This window comes from Dama dama, chromosome 14 (assembly GCF_033118175.1).
Source record: "Dama dama isolate Ldn47 chromosome 14, ASM3311817v1, whole genome shotgun sequence".
NCBI classification, from domain to species: domain Eukaryota; kingdom Metazoa; phylum Chordata; class Mammalia; order Artiodactyla; family Cervidae; genus Dama; species Dama dama.
The window spans coordinates 26071513-26094191 of record NC_083694.1 but is presented as its reverse complement, the minus strand read 5'-3'; the positions used below and the strand labels follow the sequence as shown (position 1 = coordinate 26094191).

Sequence of the window (22679 nt, the reverse complement as noted above, 5' to 3'; positions counted from 1 at the left end):
TGTCTTATGTCTATTGGTCAAGATTTGATTTTCTGTACATTTAGCTATTTTTCCTTCGGATTGTCTTTTTCTTGTTAAAATGTGAGAGCTCTTTGTATATCATAGACATTAACTCTAAGTTATTTGCATTGCAGATGTTATCTTACATCTGTGATTTGTCTGTTGACTTTATTTTGTTGCCATTTTCCATATAGAAGTTTTTATAATCACACATGCCTATCTTTTCTTTTTTTTCCCATTTATTTTTATAAGTTGGAGGCTAATTACTTTACAAAATTGTAGTGGTTTTTGCCATACATTGACATCTATCTTTTCTTTTATGGTTCTGGGTTTCAAATTTTAGCTAAGTTATCCCTAACTCCACAACTGAACATGTAATCTCCCAAATGTATTTTTAAAGATTTTTATTGTTTTACTATACATTTAAAGGGCTTCCCTGGTGGTTCAGAGATTAAAGCATCTGCCTCCAGTGCAGGAGATCCGGGTTCAATCCCTGAGTTGGGAAGATCGCCTGGAGAAGGAAATGGCAACCCACTCCAGTATTCTTGCCTGGAGAATCCCTTTGTATTCAGTATAAGATAAAGGGCCAAACCAATTTTCTCCCAGCTGGATGGCCAGTGTAACCAGTATCTTTTACCTAAAAAAAAAAAAAAAATCCCTCATTACTGAGTTAAAATATTTTCTGTCAATATTAAAATTTCATATAAACTCAGATCTATTTCTTCTGTATTCTCCATTATGTCTCACTGATTTGTTGTCTACTTCTGCCAAACAATATTGGGCTTAGTATAGTGGATTTTTTTTTTAATATGTTTTGATATCTGGTGAAGGGAGATTCTTGCAGTATTTTAATTTTTTGTATATTTCTAGTTTATTCTTCAGTGTGTCTTCTTCTATGTAAACTTTATCAATTCCAGAATCTTACTTATAAGGTTCTAATTGGATTGACATTAAATGTTATATGTAATTTTGGAAGAACTGGTAGTTTATGATATGGGAAGTCTCCCTATTGAAGAGAGAAGGCGGGATTGAAAACAGCGACGTGGCATCAGACTGCAAGAACTGTGTAACTTTGGAGAGTCTTTTACGTGTTCTGAGCCTCCATTTCCTTATCTTTAAAATGAGGATAATTAGTGTACTTACTTCTTAAGGTTGTTGTGAGAATTAAATAATTCATATAAAGTAATCAGAACATTTTAAACTCTAAGCAAATGTTATTCTTTTTTACTTCCTGACTTACAGTGTTCATTATTTCGGATGCATACAGTTCTTATTAAATTTGTTCCTGAATATTAAAAAAAATTTTTATCACTACTGTGAATGTACTGTGCTTCCATGTCTAGGTGTTTATTGCTAGGGAAAAGTTATTGGCTTTTATATATTTATGTTTTTATTGAGCCACTTTATTGAATTCTCTCATTACTTCTAATAGGTCTTTTTTTTAAACTAGTTTCTCAGATTTTCTAGATATACAATTATATCATCAACAAAAAGGCAGTTTTTCTCTTTTTTCTTGCCTCTCTTTTACAGCTTTAATATGAATTATTTATCTTATCTTATTGCATTTACTGGAACTTTTAAGGCAATGTTGAACGACAATGGTGATAAAAGGCATCCACGTCTGATTTCTGATTTTCTTTGAAACAATTTCAGTGTTTGGCTATTTAGAATAACATTTGCTTTAGGTTTTTGGTAGTCTTTTTCATATTTAAGCTGTTCCTTTGGATCCTATAAGGGTTCTTTTTAGGAATGGTACCTGGATTCATAATAAAGCCTTTTCTATATCTATTGATCTGATCATTTAAACTAAGAGTATAGATTTTCAAATACTGAGCCATTTTTACATTCTTGGAATAAACCCTACTTGGTCATAGTATATCATTCTTTGATTAATTGCTGAAACCTATTAAGTTTAATATATACTTTTTATATGAAGTTCTAAGTGAAATTAGCCTATAGTACTTTTCCATATTATCCTTACTAGGTATTCATATTAAAATTACGTTGATTTCATAGAATGAATTGGGGAGATTGCCATCTTTTTCTAAGTTTTGGAATAGTTTAAATAATATTAATATATCTGTTTTTTAAAATTTAGAGTGAAATAAGTTGTGAAACCATTTCATTCTGGTATTATTTACAATTTCTTATGGCAATTGGTCTATTCAACATTTCCATTTCTTTTTGAGTCAATTTAGAAAGTTCATATTTTTCTGGGAAATCATTGGTTTCATCTAGATTTCCAAGCTTTATTAGTCTCATAAAAAACCAATTTTAAAATTTATTTTTCCTTTCTACATTTTGTGTTACTTCATTAATATTAAAAATTATATTTAATTTTATATTTAATTTTAATTTTTCTAATGTCTTAAGATGAATATTTATTTTTGCATTTATTCTTTAATAATGAATATTTGAGTTCATTTTTTTTTTTTTTCTGAGCATAGCTTTTGTTTCTCACATTATTTTTGGTACGGCGGTATTCACTCAGTCGTGCATGACTTTTTGCAACCCCACAGACTGTAGCCCACCAGGCCCCTCTGTCCATAGAATTCTCCAGGCAAGAATACTGGAGTGGGTTGCCATTTCCTTCTCCAGGGAATCTTCCTGACCCAGGGATCGAACCTGGGTCTCCTGCATTGCACGCAGATTCTTTACCATCTGAGCCACCAGGGAAGCCTCAAAATTTTTGGCTGTACCCCACAGCATATGGGATCTTATTTCCTGGGCCAGGGATCAAACCCACACTCCCTGCATTGGAAGGCAGAGTCTTAACCACTGGACTACCAGGGAAGCACCATTTCTTTTTTTTTTTTTTTTGGTATAAAGTAGTTTAATTTCTATTATGTTTGAGATATTTTTAATATCTCTTTAATATTCTATTTATCTTCCCTTTTAATATTCTTATCTAGAGCTGTGTTTCTTATTTTACAACTTGCTAAGATTTCTTGGATCAAATGTTTATAGTTTATTAGATTATGATTGGAGAATGTGGCCCATAAAATCATTAAATATTTTTCTTTGTGGCCATGTTTATGCTTGAGTTTTCTAACAGTTCCTTAGCTGTATGAAAAAATATGAACTGTCTGTTGGAAAGATGTTAGGTTCTATTTACATCTGTTAATCAAGTTTGTTAATTGTACTGTTTTCTCTGACTTATTTTTGCTTATTAGATCTAATTGTGAGTTTTTTGAAATTTCCACAATAATCACACATGCACACACATTTATATAATGCATATGTACAGATACACGTGTCTATATAGACATACATGTATGTGTATGTGTGCCACAGTGTACCAACTGTGAGAATAAAGACACCACATAATGAAATAGCTGAGAGCACAAACTCTGAAGCTAGACCACCTGTGACCAAGTCGTGCCTGTTCTGCTCACTCATTAGGCAAATTGCTGAGCCTCTCTGTACTCAAGTGTAAACTAAGGATCCTGCTATCTTGTTTTTAGGAATGTTGTAAGATTTCAGGCAACTCATGAAGTACTTCAAACCATGTCTGAGAGGAGGCACTGTAAAAGTTGAGTTTTCATGGCCGATAAATCTTCATAAACTGTTTCTCTCTCTACTACTTGGTGCTTTTTCAGCTTAAAATCCATCTTGACTGATATTGATGTTACCGTTCCTGTTTTTTGCTGTTTTTATTTTCTTGGTAGCTTCAAGCTTTTTCATTGATGTAAGGGTTTTTCATATAAACTCTGTAAAGTTGAGTTTTGTTTTGTAACCCAGTGTAATAATTTTGCCTCTTCGATGAAAGATTGCAATCCATTTACATTTAATGTAAAAGCTGATATTCCCTTTGCATTACTTTACATTATTAGTTCACTTGGTTATTTCTCTCCCTCCCTCATTTTACCAGCTGAGCCACAAGGGAAGCCCATTCCCTCCCTCATTTTAATAGGTTGATCAAATTGTTATTTATTTGCCTTTTAATCTTCATTAATTGAAATATTATACCATTTCCATTACAGGTTACCTTACCTTTCCTTGAATTCATATTAAAATAACATTCCTTTTTTCAAATGAAGAGATGTCAATTATTTTCCTACTGAAGTTTTCCATTTCCCTATTTTTTCCTCTGCATTCTCTAATGTTAAAGCTTGTAATAAGGTGAAACATTTAGAAAACTTATACTTCCCTCCTCTCTTCTTTCCTTTTCTCACATAAACACTTTGGAAGTTCTCACTCTCCTCCTTCACTCTTCATGTACACACTTCCCTCCACTCCAACTCCTAGGCTTTGTTGAGATACCTTAGTACTCTTACTACAGTTTAGTACTCTATAAAGTTTAGTAAACTATAGTTTAGTACTCTTACTGAAACTCAGCTTAAAACTATTAAGAGAATTTTTCTTGTATGACTCTTTCTCTTAAATAATCTATATTTATCACTTAGACTACTCACCCTTAACTGCTTATTATTATCTATTTAGATTTAATAATCTACTGTAAGGTTTAACAATATACTGTTCACCACAGTTTCAATTTCTTTTCATTTTCCTTTATTTTGGATCTCTGTTCTGATATATTTGTACGTAGGGTAGATCTTAAGCATTTCCCACAAATAGAGAACACGAGTTATGTATTATCTAAATCCTTGCTTATATGCAAATATGTTTCTTTACTTTGACAGAATGAATAATATTTTGGCTGGAAATAAGATTCTTGGCATGCAGTCTTAGTCTCCCAGATTCTCTAGATGCTATTCCACTTTATTCTAGCTAGTGATGGTAGATTACAAGTCTAAGTGTCATCATTGTTCTTTTATAACTTATCTTTGAAGCTTGGAGTTCAGGAATTTTCTAGCTTATGTCCAAATATGTCTTTATGGCAACTATGCCTGAATTAGTAAGGATTTTAAATATGTAAACTCAAATCTTTCATCAGTTCAGAGACAATAAAACAGCTTATTTCTTTTTTTTTCCTCTCTATTCAATTTTCTCCTCAGGAATTCATATCATTTGAATATTAGGTGTTCCCTTTAGATGCCTTCTTCATTTGTGCCTCATGATTTCCATCTTATTGTAACTTTCTTCATATGCTCTGAGTTATTCCTTCTGTTTTTTCTAGCCATTAACTCAAGTCTCAACCATGACCATTTTTTCCTTCAATTCATCTCCCTCTAACTAACCATCTAACTTTTTTTTAAGCTCAGGAATCATGATGTGTGTATACAACTTCAGTTAGTTGAGAGCACCTGGAGCCTATGTACTAATTAACACCTCTTTCCACACGTGTGTAAATGAATCATGTCAAAACACAGTGACACTGACCTTCTTTTTGTGATAATACATAATCGTTGGAGATCATAAATTGATCATATTTACAATCGTAAATTGAGCTAATGACACAAATAAAAATTCCAAAATTTGAAAAAAAGGCAAAAGGATGACCACATATCTTTTCAATGCCATACTGGAACATTGTCTAACGTGCTCACTTAAGGATTATCAAATACTTCAGGAGTATCTGCTTTTGTTTTGATTTACTATTTCCTATTGATTAAAGCACTTTACAACTCTGTATAAGTATAGGCTAACTTATAGAAAACTGTTGGCCCTGTATCTGTTTCTTTCTGATAACGATGCAAATGAAATTTTGTCTTGTAGAAATACAAATGGTTTCTGGCTCATAAAGAAAATTATAACCCCAAGGTTACAATTTTATTGCCTGTATGGTATTTAGCAGTTTTATATGTAATTTGATAATCCTATTTCATTATAATTGTTTAAATAATTCTAAATATTTCTGTAATCCTATACTTTTAAAAGGACCCTGGTGGCACAGCAGTAAAGAATCTGTCTGCAATGCAGGAGACATGCGGTTTGATCCCTGGGTCAGCAAGATCCTCTGGAGAAGGAAATGGCAACCCATTCTAGTATGCTTGCCTGGAGAATTTCATGGACAGAGGAACCTGGTGGGCTACAGTCCTTGTCCAACTTGCAAGAGTTGGACACGACTTAGCAATTAAACAACAAATACTTTTAAAAATCAGTTTTACCATCCTGCTGATTCTTTTATCAATGAGTTAAAAATTCTTTGATATGTGCTCATGTAACAAAAAATCATGTGTGTAAAATGTGTATGTACTTTTGTATCCTTATGGGCTCTTATTATTTTCTGTTCTATTTCTTGTGTTCTTTCTCTCTTTGGCTACTGGATCTTGTTGATGTGTTATTTTTCTTGGTCTTGTCATTGTGGCTCAGGTCCAGACTTTGGGGAGCTTTAAGCCCCCATGTAGCCCCAGCGCTACATGTGGTAGCCCTACATGTAGTGGAAAATATATCGATGTTTAGTCCTATGGGCTGGCAGATAGCATCAATCAGTTGTCAGTCCACTGAGGAAACTCTCCAAGTTGCCTGACAGGGAGCTGACTGGGTCTGAAACTCCCCCTAGTGGGAGAAGCTGTGTCCAAACTCAACTTCCCACTGAACCAGAAGTTTCCACTTAAAGAGAGGGGCTATGCAGGAATCCAATTTCCCACAGTTTCAAGGTGCTAACATTTGGCATTTCTAGACAACTACTTGAACATCAGGTACCCAGACTCAGACATCCTGGCACCCAGGCGGTCTATTTCTTTGCCACTGGGAAGAAGGCTCTCACACTTGCCACATGAAAGGGGAGAACAAAGGAGGGAAAGACTACTTCTTTTGGAGAGCGGTGCCACGATGTAACCAGCTGCTTCTGGCTTAAGCAAGCCTCTCTGCCAAATGCCGAAAGGACAGCAGCATCCCATAAACTCCAGCCTGTGCCACGTAAAGCTGCTGCCTTTCACCCCAAGCTCTTTGCATGACAAAATACCCTGCCAACACCTGGCCCTCCGCAGTCCTACCATTTGTTTCCCTTGCAGATGGTTTAGTGTATAATGAAATAAACGTACACTCTAAATACATGTGCAGAAATGAGATCATACTACACATGTTCTGTTATAACCCAGTTTTGGCAATCAATCTTATAAATGTGACCATCTTCATCTATATCAGTAGTAACAGGAATTCTTTAAAGGCTTTCAAAATATATTATCAAGTTGTCTTCTGGAAAGTTAGTAACAATTAAATTAGCTGTATGAGATAGTGCCTGCTTCTCTACATTTCTGTTTGTTTATTTTAGCCATCGTTGTACTGAAAGGTGGTATCTTATTGTGGTTTTAATCAGTATTCCCCTCTTTGTTGTATTTGGCAGTGTTCTCCAGAGAAACTGAACCAAACAGGATGTATGGGGAATCAAGGCAGTGTGTGGAGGTTCCCCAAAAAACTAAGAGGAGAGTTGCCATATGACGCAGAAATCCTATTCCTGGGCATATATCTCAACAAAACTATTACTTGAAAAGATATACACATCCCAACGTTCATAGCAGTGCTATTTATAATAGCCAAGACATGGAAACAACCTAAATATCCATTGACAGATGAACGGAATATTACTCAGCCATAAAAAAGGATGAAAAATGCCATTTGTAGCAACATGGGTGGACCTAGAGATTATCATACTAAGCAAAGTAAGTTAGAAATACAAATACCATATGGTATCACTTATGTGTGGAATCTAGCTGCTGCTGCCGCCAAGTCGCGTCAGTCCGTGTCCGACTCTGCGACCTCATAGACGGTAGCCCAACAGGCTCTCCCGTCCCTGGGATTCTCCAGGCAAGAATACTGGAGTGGGTTGCCATTTCCTTCAATGCATGAAAGTGAAAAGTGAAAGTGAAGTCTCTCAGTCGTGTCCGACTGTCAGCGACCCCATGGACCGCAGCCTACCAGGCTCCTCCATCCATGGGATTTTCCAGGCAAGAGTACTGGAGTGGGTTGCCAGTGCCTTCTCCGGTGGAATCTAGAATATGACACAAATGAACTTATCTCTGAAACAGACTCACAGAAATAAAGAACAGGCTTGTGGCTGCCAAACAGGGAAGCAATGGAGAGTTAGACTGGGAGTTTGGAACTAACAGATGCAACTATTATATATATAGAATGGACAAGCAATAGAGTCCTACTATATAGCACAGGGAACTATATTCAATATCTGGTGATAAGTCATATGGGAAGGAATATGAAAAAGAGAATCACTGAGCCTATACACCAGAAACTAACACAACATTGTAAATTAAAAAAAAATAGTTTGCAATATTAAACACAAATAAAGTGTTCTATATAAAGAATAGTGAAGACTCTTCAGCTAAAATTTTCCCCGTACAATGGGTCAATGTAATTTTTCTTGCTTCAAATGAATAAGTAGAAACAGCAAACACTTTTGTGGTGATTTTTATGTGTCAGGCACTGTTCTAAGTGCTTTACAATTCACATTGTATTGACTAGTCTGCTCTTATTTAAAAAAAAAATTATTTGCTTATTTGGCTGTGACAGATCTTAGTTGCAGCATGTGGGATCTGGGTCCCTGACCAGGGATTGAACCCCAGCCCCCTGCCTGGAAGTGCAGAATTAAGCCACCAGACCACCATGGAAGTCCCTAGTCTGCCTCTAACAATGCCCTTTGGCAGAGGTACTTTTTAGGCCAAGGAAACTAAGACCCAGAGAAGTTAGTAAGCTTGCCAGATAACTTGTAAATCCTGCACAGCTATAAGCAGAGGAGCTCTGATTTGATTCCCGAAAAGAGGGCTTCCAGTTCCACGCCTTTAAACGTTAGTCAGCCCTCATCGCCTAGTTACAGAGTTTGTTACCTTAGTACCGTGAAAAACATTTAGTATTTGTGTCGATACAGACTAGGCTTTCTGTATCTTATCACTACTTATTTGTTGTTATATATAAAGTACCAGACTTACCTCCAAGTCTGAAGAACTAAATGCATATGCAATATTCCAGCCCAATATTCCATAAATTTTTCTTTCATTAATCAGAGCATTGAAGAAACACAAGCTGAATAAAATTTTTTTCCACCATGGTCCACAGTCAGGTTTTTCAAATAACTCTTCTGTTACCTCTCCACTCCCACTGTATCCAAATGTCTGAAGTAAATTATTTTTCAGTCCCTGGGGATTTTCCACTGCAATCTTTAAAACAGATGCGAGTAAAAACGACTTGCGAGGACAGACACAGGCATTAGGACTGGTGGGGGGTGGGGGACTCTTACTTACATGGAGAACTAGCTAAGACTATATCTGACAACAGAACGTGCTAAGACTATAACTCTTTTTAAGATTCAGTAGCAAATAAAAAAATCTTGTGTTATTCTTTTCCCATTTGAAAACTTCTGTAAAGGGATTGTATCAGATTTCCAATTGTTCCAATTCATACTTTAAAACGAGAAGTACAACAATGTTCTTAAAAGCACTCCTCTTTGCTCGGCAAGCCCGGCATTTTAGAAAGTTGACAGTGAAGAATTCCTATATTCTAAATGCTTGATGGCAGCTAAGTGGCTGTGACAGAATCAGGGCTGCATGGCCTCGGCCAGCCGGCAGAGAGAAGAGAGAAGGGGCATCAAATATCGTACACAGAACTTGTGGAACCAGCAAAAGTATCTAATCTTCAGTGATATGAAAAAAGAGGAGAAGTAACTTGGTGTGTTACTAAAGTGCTCTCTTTTAATTGAAAATAGATTGATTTCTTACCTAGGAAAATTGAAATGAGGAGGTACAGGAGGTGAAGTGGGAAGAGAATTACTTAGAGGGCTTTTTTTTTTTTTTTTAAAGAGCATGACTGTAAGTCTAAAGCCGAAAGGTCTGAAAATGTTTCTTTACTTGCACAGTTTTCATAGACATACACACATAGACATATATATGTGTATTTCATATTATGTGGATATGTATGTAGGATATGTATAAATATGTGTAGATAAGTACTATGTGTGTGTGTGTGTGTGTACATGAACATGAAATTTCTTTTTCAATTGAGTTTATTTATTTTAATTAATTTTCACTGGAGTATAGTTAATTTACAAAGCTGTTTGTTTTTGCTGTACGGCAAAGTGAATCAGTTATATATATACACACATTCACCCTTTCTAAGATTCTTTTCCCATATAGGTCACCACAAAGCATTGAGTAGAGTTTCCCGTGGAACGTGAGATTTCTGAGTTAAGGATCAGACTGACTGATTTATTCACAGACCACTTAAAATGTTCCTTGAAGTTCTACCTCTGTCGCCACCTTTCATATCCCCCTCTCCTGGACGAAGATAAAACGCTGTCTGACGTAATACTCTGCCTGACCCTAGGAGGTAAATGGACCCTCTTGAGTCTCAGACAAAAAGATGCAGATTTCTCCAATCCATGTCCCATCTTCAGGAGTAGGGCAGCTGGGAAGTGCCTCAGTACTGTGGGCTTGGGTAAATACACCCGGGAGTCTGGGAAGAGCCTGGGGTCCTGTGACAGGGAGAAGTTTCTTTGTTTCCCAAGAGTAAACTTGATTTATTCTCAGGCTGGATTGGGACTCTATCAGGAAACTGCCCATCCACCCCATTTCCTCTGTCTCACACCAATTCTGTTGAACTTGGAAGTGTGCATGTGTTTGCACATCTGGCCATGCGTTCTGCCTGTGCCACTGGTCAGTCTTCTTTGCTATTAGGACTCCATCTTTTGGTCAACTGGACACGTGTTTAATAGAATTGACCCAACTCTTAGTATTTCTTCAAACTTAATGGTGGATATGAGTGGAAGTCACAGATAATTTTTAAATAGGACTTTTCAGTCAATAGTTTCAACCTGCTTTTTGCCAGATTCTTTTCAGAGAATTAATAACAAATTGTGAAAGAGTTAGGGGGACCAGAGACAGGAAAAAGCTAGAGAAGCAAAAGGCAAGGAAAGGACCCAAATTCTTTACTCTATTTTCTGGTTTATGGGAGTTGGAAGTCTAAGCATCCTTGTTTGAGAAAACAAACATTTAAACTGTCCAATCCCTTGAAAGCAGGGATCTTGTTTATACTTGTGCATCCTTTCTGGTCCACAATGTAAGGCTGAGCACAGGAAAGATTTAGCATACTAGAATTAGCACTCTCTTAATTCAGAATCATGAATACAAGATAATTTACATTCAAACGGTGCCTCAGAGTCAATATTACTATCTGTTATATATTGCCCTTACCTTTAAACTCTTTTGAAGGATAGAAATTGGGAAAGAACTGTCTGATTTTGAGCTTAACCATAGCCTGAACTTAGGCTCTATTGTCATATATGGACTATTAAATCTGTTAAAAGAAAACATTTATAAATATTTTAATGTGAAAAATTTAAATGAAATCAATATGTTCTAAGAATCATAGTTGTTTTAATGTTAAAATGGCCTTAGAAATCACTTTAATAACCAACCATAAGAACTTCTATGTTGCATAAGAATTTGTGTAAGATCCATTAATTCCCATTTTGAAAAGGTAGTCTTCCCTCACTTAGGTACAAAAATAATCTAGGTTCATTGCAAAAAACTTGGAAAAAATGACAAATTAAGAACAAAATAAAACCCACAGTTCCATTGGTCAAATCTGGCACAACTGAACACCATAATAAACATTCATGGTAACAGATCACAATCCACTGAATAAAATAGAAATCCATGAGTCCATGCTGATATAAGTAAACAAATGAATAAATAAATGGGGAGGAGAAAATCTCCTAATAGTAGAATTAAATTTAAAATTTAGAAGAAATTATGGAGTTAGAAAGTTACCATTTGGCAAATAGTCTAGTAATTTTTCACCCAAAATTTATCAATGGAAGTTAAAAGTAGTAGGGAAAAGTTTGAGATGTGTCTCTACAGTTTGTAGATACCACTTTAATTAAATAATCAAAATAAAAAATGTCATCAGTAGTGGGAACAGATTGACATCAGTTACCTCTTGCTATGATGTACAAAGAAGGATTCAACAACACTTCTGTGGTATTCCTGCAATACTGCTTAAAGTAACTCTAACCATGAGAAAATAGAAGACAAACCCAAACTGATGGACACTTTACAGAATGACTGGCTTGTACTTTTCAGAAAATGTCCAAGTTGTAGAAGATAAAAACATACTAAGGAACTATTCTAGAGCAAAGGAGAATTAAGAGACATGACAATTGAATGCAGTGTGAAATCCTGAATTGGAATCTGGACCTAACATTTTTCTTCTTTTGCAATAAAAGATATTATTGGGAAAACAGGCTAGATATGACTAAGTTCTATGGATTAGATAATCAGAATCTGCCTGCAATGCAGGAGACCTAGGTTTGATCCCTGGGTCAGGAAGGTCCCCTGGAGAAGGGAATGGCTACCCACTCCAGTATTCTTGCCTGGATTCCTCTTGAGGTCCTCAGTCCATGGGGTCGCAAAGAGTCAGACTCAACTGAGCGACTAACACAGACTCAGACACACACTGCAGTACTTGGAGGTCAAATGGCATTATGTCTGCCTTGACACTGAACTTAACTTTCAAAGGATTTTAAAAATGTCATACACACATACACACATATGTATATATAAAGAAATGATAGGGTAAACGAGGAAAAGAGATTAACAGTAGAGGAGAGTTTTTGAATCATTCTTGCATTTTTTCCTGCAAGTCTGAAATTGTTTTAATTTAAAAAACAAACCAAGGGACTTTCCTGGTGGTTTAGTGGCTAAGACTCCACACTCCCAACATAGGGGGCCCAGGTTCGATTCTTGTGGTTGGGGAACTAGATTCGGGATGCTGCAACTAAGAGTCCACATGCCAAAGCAAAGATCCCACATGCCCCAACTAAGACCCAGTGCAGTCAAAGTAAATAAATAAATATTAAAAAACCCCAAAAACAACAAAAGCAAAAATACACCAAATAAAACAGAGAAATAAAATCTGAAATCTGATGAAGTAAGTATAATATTTTTCTTTTTTTCCCTCTCTGATTCTCTATTTCATTTTTAAAATAAAAATATAATATATATTGTACATACATGTACTGTACAGGCTACAATTTGTAGCCTTCTATTTTTCCTCCTGGCAATATATTGTGAATATATTCCTTTAATTCCTAAATTTAAGAAAATTTTTTCACATTTTCCTCTCTCTGTGTGGGCTGCTAGTTTTGGATTGGAATAAAAACTGACCTTTTCTAGTCCTGTGGCCACTGCTGAGTTTTCCAAATTTGCTGGCATATTGAGTATAGCACTTTCACAGCATCATCTTTTAGGATTTGAAATAGCTCAACTGGAATTCCATTCCTCCACTAGCTTTGTTCGTAGTGATGCTTCCTAAGGCCCACTTGACTTCACATTCTAGGATATCTGGCTTTAGGTGAGTGATCACGCCATCGTGGTTATCTGGGTCATTAAGATCTTTTTTGTAATTTTCTTTTATGTATTCTTGCCACATCTTAATATTTTCTGCCTCTGCTAGGTCTATACCATTTCTGTCCTTTATTGTGCCCATCTTTGCAAGAAATATTCCCTTGATATCTCTAATTTTCTTGAAGAGATCTCTAGTCTTTCTCATTCTTTTGTTTTCCTCTCTTCCTTTGCATTGATCACTGAGGAAGGCTTTCTTATCTCTCCTTGCTACTCTTTGGAACTCTGCATTCAGATGGGAATATCTTTCCTTTTCTCCTTTGTCTTTTGGTTCTCTTCTTTGCTCAGCTATCTGTAAGGCCTCCTCAGACAACTGGTTATATAGCATACTTTTAATGATAATCAATTACTCTTATTAAGCTTTTGAAACTGTTCTGAAGAACATTTTATTAATTTTTTTAAAAAAATGATGCAATGCTATCTGCCATTCTATTGCTCCTTTCTGTCTTAATACACTTTTGAAAGCTGATCCAGTGACTGTCTGGTCGGTGCTCTATCCTTAGTCTCTAGAATGATTTTTGGCAAATAGTAGGTTTCCTACAAATATTTTTTGAATTAATAATGAAAAATCTAGTAGAAATTATTGTGTCATATTTCAGAGTTTGCATCTATTGAAATCATAAAATTAAGTAATCTTCATCTTCTGACTCAAGTAATGAAACAAATATGAAAAAGTGAAATTAGGAAATAGTTTTTAAACTGCTTAAAGAATAACAGTCTGAGAACAGAATGCATAATATTAGTAAAGGTTTTAGAAATTTAAGCCAGACAGCTGCATTTTGGTTTCATAATTCCCTTGTGGATGCTCACAGCAGAAGAATAACAGCATGAAGAAGCAGAGACCCTCATTTAAAGGCACTTTTAGATACAGTATTGGCCATACTCAGTAAAGCAGACAGAAATGCAAATCTGGAGGAAAAGCTATAGAATGCAATTTGTTAAAACATTACTAACTCAACACTTTGCTAATTCTTCAAGCAACATTAGAGCATTTTATTCCCAAATATTTTCACTGCAAAGAAGAAGGCGGAACCTATGGGAATTTTTGCTTGAGTCAGCAAGTACTTTGGGAAAAAACAGCCAGTGGGTTGAACTAGAGTAAGTCAGAATAAGTACCAAATACAGCCCATAAAGAAAATGATCACTGAAATTATGGATGCTGTGCTTGTCGTTTCACTTGAGTCTAATTCTTTGCAAGCCTACATACTGTAGCCCACCAAGCTTCTCTGTCCACGGGATTCTCCAGGCAGGAATACTGGAGTGGGTTGCCATGTCCTCTTCTAGGGGATCTTCCGGACCCAGGGATCCAACCCATGAATCTTAATTCTCCTGCATTGGTAGGCAGGTTCTTTACCACTAGCACCACCTGGGAAATATGGATATGAGGTAATATATTCTGCTGTGTGGAAGCAATAGGATATTACAAACTATGCCACATGTACATTTCCATATACATGTGTATGTACAAGTGCATATCTATTGACAGTTTGAGAAGGGGAGAAAGAGAAACTGATTAACTGGATGGAAAGTAAAAATTAAAGAGGTCTTTTCTTCTAATAAAAAGTGATATATTCCTAGTGTATCTTTCAAGTTCTTGGAGAAAAGAGAACCTTCATAAGGTAGCCTAAGTTACCTCTGAGTGGCCTAACACTTTATTTTATCACTGTTTAACCACAGTTGTACATTGCCATTTCCAGTTTTAACTCGTTTTGATAATATTCTGATCCCTTATGTGTGTGCATGGGTGCTCAGTTGCTTGATCATGTCTGATTTTTTGCCACCCAATGGACTATGGCCCATCAGGCCCCTGTGAACATGGGATTTTCCAGGCAAGAATACTGGAGTGGGTTGCCATTTCCTTCTCCAGGGGATCTTCCCGACTCAGGGGTTGAACCCAAGGGTCCTGTAGTTCCTGCATTGGCTGGTGGATTCTTTACCATTGAGCCACCTGCGAAGCCCTTACAAATAAATGTAAAACTCTTACGATTCTACAATAGTGCAGAGCCTTGGCATAAACGATGCTGCAAGATGGCAGTTCTGGAGGAAGACCCATTGCTCTGTTTTGGTTAAGGCCTTAACAATGAGGGCTTCTGCTTTAGCTGCCTGGCCACGGCCCAAAGAAATCATGGTCACATGACTGGTTGTTCCCATTAACTCTTGTGCAAATTTCAGGAGAGTATTGGTGAGGTCGATCCCTGTAAAACAACATGGAAAGGTACATACTATTGTAAAGTCATTTAATCCCCTCTTCAAAAATACATTCTAGCTTTTATTAAGTGGTAGTGGGAAAAGGTGTACACATAATTGAAAAACTAGTCTTTTAAATCAGAAGGTAGAGCACAAATTTTGCCTCTTCCGTTTTCTTTTTTTGCAAAATTAATTTTTACTGGAGTATAGTTGATTTACAATGCTTTGTTAGTTTCTGCTGTTCATCAAAGTGAGTCACTTATATATATATACACACACACATATATGTATATGTATATACATAGCCACTCTTTTTTAGATTCTATTCCCATTTAGGTCATCACAGAGTATTGAGTCGAGTTCCCTGTGCTACACAGTAGGTTCTTTATTAGTTACCTGTTCTATTATGTACAGTGTGTATATGTCAAACCCAGTCCAGTGGGGTGACAGATGGGGTGATCCTACTACAGCAGTGATTGTGGGTTGCTTACTCCAGCACTTACTTGTCCCTTCCTCCTCTATAGCTGAACCCTGGTGTTACTCCAAATGGCCATGTGCCCAGCTAAAATACTTCATTTTTAGCCTTTCATGCAGCTAGGTATGAGCACCTTATGTTTTGTGAAAAAACTTTGGCAGCAAAGTTTTTTTAAATGTTGTGCTATCTTCCATTCTGTACAGCAAAATGAATTACTTATACATATATAGTATATAGCCTCTCTTTTTCCCATATAGGTCCCATATAGGTCACTACAGAATACTGAGCAGAGTTTCCTGTGCTATACAGTAGGTTCTTTATTAGTTATTTATTTTATTATATGTAGTGTGTATATGTCAAGCCCAGTCTAACAGGGTGACAGATGTTTGGAACATAGATGTGATGGCCACAGCCCTACCTGCCATGTCAGGCTAAGTTTTCAAGAAATAGACAGCACTGTTATAAGTGTCAGGCATATAGCCAGCTGCTTTACGTGGAAAAGTTTAGATGAGAAAGCCTCTACATGGGGGCACTTTGAACTAGGTTTTTCCTAACAGAATCAAAGTCTGAAAATGGTGAGTTCTAAAGACATGTTTGATTTGAAGATAATGAAAGGCAGAAAATAAATGAAGAAAGTATTTTGCTTAGGAGAAAATATTTTGCTTAGGGTTTGTAGAGCAAAGACAAGATAAAGAAAAAAAAATGCATTTGAAGTCTTGAAGCACACAAGCATACAATCAACAGAGGTATTTCTGATAATTTTATAACATTTTTTCACAAGTCAATGTGAATTAAAATTGCTAATAAAGCAAGGGTAATCCCAAATTTCATATCAATAATATGTGTTTTTGGGAGGTATTTTCTGCATATAAAACTAGCCCTGATAAATTTTCTCATATTCATGAATCTGGGACAACTCATTTTTCTTGTTCTTTTACACTTTTAGTCATTTTTTTTTCACTTTAAAACGTGAACTTTATAGTATTTTATATCACAATCCAACACACACACACACACACACACACACATATGTAATATGTATACATACATAAAAGCGAAAAAAGTTTTGCCAAAAATGTCTGTCCTGAGTGTTAAATTTCTTTTTTTTGGAGACCTTTTTCTTTTTTAAAAGCAGTTTTAGGTTTACAGTAAAACTTGACAGGAACATACAGAAATTCCCCATATACTCCCTCCCCTCACATGAAACAGCCATTATCAACAGAATGGTACCTCTTTTTTTTTTTTTTTTCTTTTTAGACCAAGGATGACTACATTGACACATAATCAAAACATCCCCAGTTCACCTTAGGGTTCACTTTAATGAGCAGAGCAGTGTTGTATATTCTGTGGGTTTGGACAAAAGTATGACCACATATATCCATCATTGTAATGTCTCTCAAAGTACTTTCACTGCTCATGAGAACGTCTGCACTCTGTACATTCCTCTCTGCAAACTCCTGACAACCACTCATCTTTTTATTGTCTCCACAGTTTTGCCTTTTGCAGAATGGCATACAGTTGGAATCTTTTTCTTTCTCCTTGAAATGAGAGATTCAGACCATTTATGAGGCCACTCCTGGCCCACCCAGGAGTGGACCAGACAGGCTCCGGTGGCAAGCTCCCCCACCACGTGCTGCGGCTTTCCTTCCAGTACTGGCCCTGCCCAGCAGCCGCGTGGAGCTGCAGGGGTACACGTGTCGGGTTTCTGCTCAGAGGAAGGCCACACATTTTGTGCCCCTCGTCACAGTGAATACAGATTCCTGTCAGGTGTGTTATAAACAGACGAGCCATTTCTTCAGGCCCCCTGCTCTGAGCACACCCCTCATTCTTTTTTTTTTTTTAAATGTGCTATTGCTTTATTTGCTTATTTTTTTAATTGAGATATAGTTGATGTACAATAATGATGTAAATAACTTTTAGATGTATAACAGAGTGATTCATAATTCTTGAAGGTTATAGTTCATTTATAGTTATCATAAAGTACTGTCTGTATTCCCTCTGTTGTACAATATATCCTTGTAGCTTATTTATTTTATACATTGTAGTTTGTACCTCCCAGTCCTCCACCTCAACTTGTCCCTCCCCTCTTCATTCTTTCCACTGGTATCCACCACTAGTTTGTTCTCTATACCTGTGAATCTGTTTGAAAGATTCATTCTTAATATAGTTTACAGTTTTAAGATATTTAGTGAAGTCACTCAGTCATGTCCAACTCTTTGCAACCCCATGGACTATAGCCTACCAGGCTTCTCCGTCCATGGAATTTTCCAGGCAAGAGTACTGAAGCAGGTTGCCATTTCCTTCTCCAGGAGATCTTCCCAACCCAGGGATGTAACCTGGGTCTCCAGCATTGCAGGCAGATGCTTTACCATCTGAGCCACCAGGGAAGCCCAATTCTTTAAGATATTTAAGAATAGGACAATTTCCCCAAATATTTAAGAATAGGGAAATATTTTAAACACAGAACACCCTCACACAGAACCTACTTCTCTACATCTTTTGAAAAACATCATCATGTCATCTTAACTGTTCACAAGTAGCTTACCATGGGAGTGAATAAGTATCAGTGGAGTTCTGGCATTGGATTCTTCATACGATTCCTTCAAACTGGTTCCAGTACTGTGAATATATTCATTTCCTATTTTTTCAGTTATAAACCTTTTCACAGAATTCTTTAAACCTTCTGGTTTAAGAATTTTTATCTAAGAAAGAAACCATGATAGATAAATAACTTTAAAAACTACCCAAGGGAATATCCCCTGTGGTAAGAGGAAACAAACTAAGAAGTATTTAGTATTTGGGTTGCCCTTCAAAAGTTTTGTGGTGTTCCTTGTGTTGGGAAAATTTGATGGGGAGGGGAGTCTATGTGTGGTGGGAAAGCTGCCACCACTGCTCTTGATCATCCTATGGTCCTTCCTAGATGCCAGGGCTATCTGGTGCCTCTATCTTTCACACTCTGTGATCTTACTTTGTATGTGCAAATCCAAGTTATGGTTCCTGACTCGGCAAAAAGAGACCATGCCCCTGGGTTTTATTCCTGCTCTGCTGTACATATCTAGAGCAAGAAAAACACCATGGTATTAGAGGATGAAAATCCAGGATAGCATAGTTGGAAAAGTACTAGCTCTTCCATTAATAAAATGAAAATCAATAGCACAATATTTGTGTGTTTAAACAAACTGAGCACACATCTGCAGAGAACTCTAGAGGGACTAAAAGGTTTTGCAAACAGTATACATGTGGTAAATAGAAATTCATCCACTGGAAATCATTGCAAATTTCAGAAATTTTCCATGAAAACTGTTTTAAACTAATCATTTATATGCTGTTTCTTTACAGAATGATCATACATTCTGTGCTGAGCATTTTCAGAGACTCCATCATTTAAGGCAAAATTAAAACTGTATGTGTCTGTGAGTCTGTGTGGAGGTGCGAGATTGAACCATGGGTCATCGTCAAAAACCATCAACTATAGGCAAGTTCACATATTTAAAAGAACACCTAATATAAACTCATTATGTTGAGTTTGCTCTTTTCTGTATCCTTTGGAAAAATTAATCTCAAATTTTTAATTAATTGCAACATATGTATTTTTAAAAATGAAAATTGGCAGTATACATAGAATCTGGGGTCTGACAGAGTTCACCCAGTATTTCCAGTTATGAAAGTATGAGAATCAACCAAGTGAAACACCATGAGTTGTGGTCCATCACTGCTAAGACTCTGTCTCCCCAATGTGATTGTCATCTTTTGTCACCATTATGCTGCTGGTTCCTTCTTTATTTTATTAATCAAGCAAACATTTATTAAATTTCTCCACTTTTGTAATTTTTAACCCCAAGAAATTTGGGGGAGGTGGGTAGTGGGAGAGAAAAAGAAGTTTGAAGAAATGGATTTCATTGAAATAAATTTTATTAGCTCTTTTCTAAGAAGCTACATATAGTTCTGAAAAATTTCCCCGTGTCCATATCTTCTCATTGTCATCTTTCCCCCTCTTTTCTGTCCAATGGGTTATATAAATGGAAGGAAGTGAATAAACTGGACAAAGTCCTTGCCCCTGTGAAGCTCCATGATATCATCCTCTAGGTTGACTCTTCTCCCTAGTATATTCTAAATCTCATAAGTGGCAATTTCTGACTCTTACAGGTCAGACCCAGTTTCAAATATTTAAACTCAATTTCCCTATACATACACTTAACATTTTATCAGACCATATCTTCTGACCCTGAATTTGGTAAATAGGATGACTATACTCATAAAGTTGCTAGTTGATAAACTAAAACCACTTGGAGCTTAATGGGGGAGAGTAATGTAGCATGGGTTTTAAAATCTAGTTAATTTTGTTGTTAAGGTAATACACACTTCTTGTTACATAATTTTCAAATAATACTTGCTATATAACTTGTTACATAAAATTTCTAAAAAAGTATAAATTGAAATATGAAGACCCTATTTCCTAGATAACCACTATTTGTTTCTTATTGTTCTTTATATTTTATATATACAAATGAACATCTCTCTAACCTGTTCTTTTTTCCCCCACAAATGGAGTTTTTACTATACAGACTGTTAAGTATTCTGCATTTGTCAGTTAATATAGCTAAATACATCTTAATGTCATAATTGCATCAATAATCCACAAACATATCTAAAGTTGTCAGGTGGATAACATAAACTGGAGAAGTGGGTTGGGTTGAAGAAAAATAATTCTCCTGTATAATAAAAAGTTATGCAAATATGATGTTAAATGGCAAATAACATTCAACTTCAGTGTCAGGAAATAATTGGGAGCAGTGAAGATTATGATACACTGCTCCAAAAGGGCAGAGAGTACTCAGCTCTAGCTATCGCTATGGATGATTTTGGGCCAAGTATTAGCTGAACTTCTAATTTTTTATTAAATGCTGGAAATCTGGATTTTTATGTCAAATTTCTCAAGTTGAAAATTTTGGCTCAAAAGAAGAAAAAACCAAACCCAAAGAAAAATAAAAACAAAACAATACAAACAAAAAACCCCACAAATGTATATACCAATGTTCTAGCAGCACCAATTGCAGCAGCCAAAAGGTGGAAACAACCCAAGCGTCCTTGGACAGATGAATGGATAAACAAAATGTAGCATTTGATACAATGCAATAGTACTCAGCTCTGAAAAAATTCTGACACATGCTACAACATGGATGAAACTTGAAGACATTAAATGAAATAAGTCAGACACAAAAAGATAAATGTTGCATGATTCCACTTATATGAAGTATCAATAATAGGCATACTGTTCATGGGGTTCTTGTTGCAAGAATACTACAGTGGTTTGCCATTCCCTTCTCCAGTGGACTATGTTTTGTCAGAACTCTTCACTATGACCTGTCTTGGGTGGCCCTGCAAGGCATGGCTCATAACTTCATAGAGTTATGCAAGCCCCTTTGCCACTGCAAGGCTGTGATCCAGATCAGTATTCATTCCAATCCCAAAGGAAGGCAATGCCAAAGAATGTTCAAACTACTGTACAATTGAACTCATTTTACATGTTAGTAAGGTTATGCTCAAAATTCTTCAAACTAGGCTTCAACTGAGAAATTCCAGATGTACAAGGTGGATTTAGAAAAGGCAGAGAAACCAGAGATCAAATTGCCAACATTTGCTGGATCATAGAGAAAGCAAGGTGATTCCAGAAAAACATCTACTGCTTAATTGACTACACTAAAGCCTTTGACTGTGTGGATCACAAAAAACTGTTGAAAATTCTTCAAGAGATGGGAGTACCAGGCCACCTTATCTTCCTCCTGAGAACCTGTTTGCAGGTCAAGAAGCAACAGTTAGAACTAGACATGGAACAATGGACTGATTCAAAATTGGGAAAGGAGTAGGTCAAGGCTGTATATTGTCACCATGCTTATTTAACTTCCATGCAGAGTACATCATGTGAAATGTTGGGCAGGATGAATCACAAGCTGGAATCAAGATTTCTGGGAGAAATATCAACAACCTAAGATATGCAGATGATACAACTCTAATGGCAGAAAATAAAGAGGAACTGAAGAGCCTCTTGATGAGGGTCAAGGAGGAGAGTGAAAAAGCTGGCTTAAAACTCAGCATTCAAAAAAATAAGATAATGGCATCCAGTCCTATCGCTTCATGGCAAATAGAAAGGGGAAAAGTGGATGCAGTGACAGATTTTATTTCCTTGGGCTCCAAAATCACTGTGGACATTGACTGCAGCCATGAAATTAAAAAGTGCTTGCTCCTTGTAAGAAAAGCTATGGCAAACCTAGACAGTGTATTAAAAAGCAGAGACAATACTTTGCCAAAGGTCCATATAGTCAAAGCTATGGTTTTCTGGTAGTCATGTATAGATGTGAGAGTGGAGCCATAAAGATAGCTAAGTGCCAAAAATTGATGTTTTGGAGTTGTGGTGCTGGAGAAGACTTTTGAGAGTCCCTTGGACTGCAAGGAGATCAAACCAGTCAATCCTAAAGGAAATCAACCCTGAATATTCATTGGAAGGACTGATGCTGAAGCTCCAATACTTTGGTCACCTGATGCGAAGAGCCAACTCATTGGAAAAGACCCAGATGCTGGAAAAAATACAAGGCCAAAGGAGAAGGAGGTGGCAGAGAGTAAGATGGTTCGATAGCATCACTGACTCAATGGGCATGAATTTAGGCAAACTTGGGAAGATAGTGAAGGACAGGAATCTGGTGTGCTGAAGTTTGTGGGGTTGTAAAGAGTTGGACACGCCTTAATGACTGAACAAAAATAACAAC

The 22679-nt window shown here is 36.4% G+C and overlaps 1 protein-coding gene and 1 non-coding gene across 2 annotated transcripts in view; both read right to left on the bottom strand.

The window, feature by feature from the left end:
* The window catches only part of DNAH14 (dynein axonemal heavy chain 14), a 398948-nt gene that overhangs the window by 29530 nt on the left and 346739 nt on the right, over nucleotides 1-22679 (bottom strand). The window contains exons 74-77 of the mRNA XM_061159766.1: nucleotides 18461-18617; nucleotides 15238-15448; nucleotides 11043-11145; nucleotides 8787-9014 (exon numbers count right to left, since the gene is read on the bottom strand). Coding sequence (XP_061015749.1) covers nucleotides 8787-9014; nucleotides 11043-11145; nucleotides 15238-15448; nucleotides 18461-18617 — 699 coding nt within the window. The remainder of the gene's footprint in view (nucleotides 1-8786; nucleotides 9015-11042; nucleotides 11146-15237; nucleotides 15449-18460; nucleotides 18618-22679) is intronic.
* Nucleotides 17608-17737, bottom strand: LOC133069752 (small nucleolar RNA SNORA11). Its single transcript, XR_009695976.1, has one exon. It is a non-coding gene; the product is annotated as a small nucleolar RNA SNORA11 (small nucleolar RNA).